At 33.5% G+C, this 5127-nt stretch overlaps 1 protein-coding gene across 1 annotated transcript; it reads left to right on the forward strand.

Moving 5' to 3' along the window:
* The first annotated feature begins 1133 nt into the window (after positions 1 to 1133).
* On the forward strand, positions 1134 to 2306 carry LOC139483313 (uncharacterized). The gene has a single exon (XM_071267343.1). The coding sequence runs from the start codon at positions 1134 to 1136 to the stop codon at positions 2304 to 2306; it is 1173 nt and encodes a 390-aa protein (XP_071123444.1).
* Positions 2307 to 5127: the final 2821 nt, after the last annotated feature.

A 5127-nucleotide genomic window follows, 5' to 3' on the forward strand; every position in this document is an offset into this window, starting at 1 on the left:
AATAAATTAACTATAGTAGTAGATATGGCAACAAGAAGGAATAAATCTACTTCAAATGCAGCAAGCGATCAAAAAAAGGAAGACCCATGGGAATGCCAAATATGCCAAAAGATATATAAAAATGAAGACGCTAAACTCCTTGAATGTCAAAGATGTAAAGAACATTTTTGCATAAAGTGCTTAAATAAATCAAAAACTGAATATGAAATATTAAGTAACTCAGACACAATGTGGTTCTGCGCCCCATGTAGACAAGTAGTTGGAGAACACATAGTTACTGATCTGAAAATCGAAGAGAGATGCCGAGAGATCATGGACAACTACGAGCAAAGAATAAATGACATAGAAATCGCCATAGAAAAGAAATGTGATAAAGAAGAAGTAAGAGATATAGTTAGCCAGGAGATTATAAAACACAAATGTGACGAGGAAAGAGTAAGAGAAATAGCTAAAGAAGAAGCATTAAATGGAGGGGCAGTAGCTAATGTTGTATCCGAGGATATTGAAGGTGGAGTGCTACCAAATCAAGGAACAGTAACCACAGTACTAGAGGAAATAAATGAGAGAAAAACAAGGGAAAATAATCTGATCATATTTGGGATAACAGAAAATGAGTCGGAAAATAAACAAGAACGAATAGAACATGATGTAGAGAATATAGTCCAACTCTTTAAAGATGCCAAGATAACATTGGATATTGAAAACATCAGAAAAACACAAAGACTAGGGAAATATGATAAAGAAAAAACAAACAGACCTCTATTAGTCCATTTGAAGAGCATAGACTCAAAACTAACCCTATTTAGAAACATGCATTATATTAGATCATATCCCAAATACCAAAAAGTAAATGTAAGCAATGACCTTACTAAAAGTGAGAGAGAAGAAGAAAAAAGACTGTGGGCTGAGGCAAAAAAACTTCAAGAAAACAACTCGGGGGACTTCCTGTTCAAAGTGCGAGGACCGCCATGGGCGAGGAAAGTAGTAAAAATAAAAAGGTGAAAAGAGACACAAAAAATGTAAATATAAATGTACAAAAGAAGGGAAAGGTTTTTAACGGCAATGTAAATAACTTTACAGTTCTACCAAAATTGAACTGTTTTTATACAAATGCAGATCAGCTATTCAACAAAATGTCAGAATTGATCGTTCGTACAAGAGACAACAAACCAAATATCATTGGGATAACAGAAGTAAAACCGAAAGCTAATAGATATAAACCATCAACAGCGGAATATTCAATACCAGAGGTAGGAAATTACAAAATGTCTGAGAAAAACATAAAGTCAGATGAAGGACGAGGCCTTTTAATGTATGTAGACTCCAACCTAGAAGCTACAGGAATTACAATGAAGACAGAGTTTCAGGAAAATTTATCTATAAAAGTAAAACTTAATCAAAATGACAAACTCCTTGTGGGTCTGATATATAGAACCCCATCCAACAGTTCCAAGGAATACAATGATAAGCTAGTAGACCTAATGTCAGAAGCAACAGATATGGGGTACTCACACATACTCATCATGGGAGATTTTGATTATCCTGAAATAAACTGGATAACATGGAACACAAAGGGGGATAGACCAAACAGCACTGAAAATAAATTTCTGGAAGCACTACAAGATAATTTTCTGTACCAACACACAACAAAACCAACAAGATGGAGAGGAGCTGACACACCCCATACACTTGACTTACTAATCACAAATGAAGAAGAGATGATTTCAAACCTAGAATATATGAGCCCGCTTGGAAAAGGTGACCACTGCGTCCTATCCTTTGATTTTAACTGTTATGTAAATATAAAAAGAGCACCGAAAATAGCTAATCTGTACAATCATGGAAATTACAAAGAATTTATTCAAGAGCTGAATAAAATAGACTGGCATATTAAGCTTAATGCGGAAAATTCCATTGATAAAAATTGGAATTATTTTTTAACCATTTTAAAAGAATTAGAGAGCAGATTTGTACCAACAAAAACTATGACACAAATAGGAAAAAAGAGAAATGTATTCCCCATAGATAAAAAGACGAGAGAGTTAATTAGAAGGAAAAATATTCTATCCAAAAAAATTATAACTAAACAAGATCCAGAAACAAGAGCTGAATACAATAAAGTCAGAAACCAGGCCAAAACATCAGTCAATAAACAAAAGAAATTATTCGAAAAAGGATTATCTGAAAATGCCAAAAGAAACCCAAAGGCTATATGGAGCTACATAAAATCCAAATCAAAGACCAAGGAAGGTATAGGGGACCTACATGTAGATACAGAAGATGTAAAATCCGAAAAAAACAGATGACAATAAACAAAAGGCCGAGATACTATCAGAATATTTTACAAGCGTATTCACTAATGAACCACAAGGCAATATTCCAGAGCCTAAGCATATTCCATTAGATAAAAAAAAGAGGAATTAAATATTGGCACTGATTTGGTTTTGAAACACCTACAAAAAATAAAAACGGATAAATCACCCGGCCCTGATAATTTACACCCAAGACTGCTGTTTGAAGTCAAAGAAGGTATAGCTGAACCACTTGGCATCATTTTTAACCAATCTTTAACACAAAAAGTAGTTCCAAAGGATTGGAAAAGCGCCCTAGTGAGTGCAATATTCAAAAAAGGGAATAAATCACAAGCTAAAAATTATAGACCAGTAAGTCTCACATCAGTCGTCTGTAAAATAATGGAGAAAATAATAAGAGAACATATAATTAATTACATGAAAGAAAATAAACTATTTTCAAACAAACAATACGGATTTATCTCTGGGAGATCGACATCACTACAACTATTAGAGGTAATAGATAAATGGACAGAAGCTATAGACAATGGTTATGAGATTGACTGCATATATACAGACTTCATGAAAGCCTTTGATACGGTACCCCATAGACGACTCGTTAAGAAAATCGAAAATTTTGGGATAACTAATCCATTCCTAGAGTGGATAACAGATTTTCTAGCGTATAGAAAACAACGAGTTTCAGTTAATGGGGAAACATCAGAGTGGAAAGATGTAACATCAGGAATTCCACAAGGCTCAGTATTAGGTCCCCTGTTATTTGTTCTATATATAAATGATTTGCCAGATTGCGTGACATCAGATGCCTACTTATTCGCGGATGACACAAAAATCTTCAGAATTATTGAAAGCAAAACAGATCAAACTATATTGCAAGATGATCTAAAAAATCTCGAGAAATGGAGTGATACATGGCTGTTGAAGTTCCATCCAGAAAAATGCAAACACATAAATATAAGTAGAGGGGTAAGGGAAGAAAAGACAAGTTACAAACTATTAGGTCATGATATAAGTAAATGTCAAGAAGAGAAAGATATTGGAGTAGTAATTGATGAAGATCTAACCTTTGAAAGACACATATGCGAAAAAGTGAACAAAGCTAATTCAACTTTTGCCGCAATTAAAAGGACATTTAAAAACTTAAACGAAAAAATCTTCATACCTCTATACAAAACATTAGTGCGAACACACTTAGACTATGCTAGCTCTGTATGGTCACCTTTTAAAAAGAAATCCATCGACAAAATCGAAAATGTACAAAAAAGGGCAACACGACAGATACCAGGATTCAATAAACTGAGCTACCCGGAAAGACTGAAAAAACTCAAGCTGCCAACATTGTCATATAGAAGGGTCCGAGGGGACATGATTGAGACATATAAGATACTAAATGGTAATTACGATCCAGAAACAAGTTCATTCCTTAAATTAATTTCAAGCACTGATAATAGACATAGCACAAGAGTAAACAGTAATAAAATCATTCACCAACGATTCAAAACAAGTCTGAGGAAAAACAGTTTTTCTGTAAGAATAGCCAAATTATGGAACAAGTTACCAGATAAAGTAACTAAAGCGCCATCTATAAACTCATTCAAAAATAGACTAGATAGATACTGGGAGTACGAAGAAATCTATTATTCTGATTATCGAGCTGAATTAACCGGAAGCAGCATCAGAAATAATGGAGACAATATTCAATTATATGAGTCTGGTGAAGAGGAACCGCGAGGATCCTGTACCGGAAAACATCATTAAGTATCATTAAGTAAGTATTACTAAAATTAAAGCATTTATTTAAAAACAATCCCCATCTAACTTCAAAGTATGACCTCGAGGTAAATCGATTAGTTTACGCTAGCCAAGCAACCAACAGACAAAATAAATCGTGTCTCCCCGATCGAGACTATCTATAGACACGGAATAAAAAATATGGAAATAATAGCATGTTAGCTATAGATTGGTTACAAACACATTTATGCAAACATGAAGCAGCTGTTTCTTTACTGAACTGGTCAGTGGTAATACAAAACCAGGGTTTCAAAAAGATGAAGAAAAAGAAAAAGACATTTAAAATTTATAAAAAAGAAATCAGAAATAGTGTTCAACTGAAATTGAACAAAAAAGAAATTATAAAAAATATAGTCTATAATATGTGAATATTTATTTAAGAAAGCTAACAATAAAATGAAAGAAAAATATGTGATGCTTAAGAACATTGACCTGGGCCGTAACAGCCTTATGTTAGAAATTTTAAAACAAAGTTGAAACAAAGGTTTGTCTTAATATCAAATTGTTTTCACGGCGAATGTCTTGCAAGAAGCAAACTCCCATTACTCCGGTGTCGCCCCTGCATGTTTTTGCGTGATCCATGCATGTTTCTGATTTACTTGTCTTTTGTTCATTTACTGTCCTACTGTGTGGCTATAGTCTGAGTGTAAATTGTCATTTGAAATACTTGAAACTTGCTTATACTGGTTGGTTACACGTGAAACTTATGATAATGGTTCATGCATAAATCACCGGAATTTGGTACACGTTAAATGCACGTTATTTTTAAAAATAACATTATTAAAATAGTATCTTTTTTCTAAAATTTAATTAAAATCATGAAAAATACCTTCATATTTTGGCAAAGTTCACGTGAAAATAACATGAACATTTTTTTTACTCCATCATTTAAGGCAATGGTGGTGTCGTTGCTTCATCCATGCAGAAATATAGTACTTATATGATTCAGTAAACAGTTTTATAATTGCTCGGTTTTTGATGGTTGTTTTACGTTCAGTGGCAAATAGTTCATGCATGTTCGGGA

Source organism: Mytilus edulis, chromosome 7, assembly GCF_963676685.1.
Source record: "Mytilus edulis chromosome 7, xbMytEdul2.2, whole genome shotgun sequence".
Lineage (NCBI taxonomy): Eukaryota > Metazoa > Mollusca > Bivalvia > Mytilida > Mytilidae > Mytilus > Mytilus edulis.

Excerpts from the sequence above, each read along its gene's own strand:
- LOC139483313 (XM_071267343.1), top strand. The coding sequence starts at position 1,134 with ATGTCAGAATTGATCGTTCGTACAAGAGACAACAAACCAAATATCATT.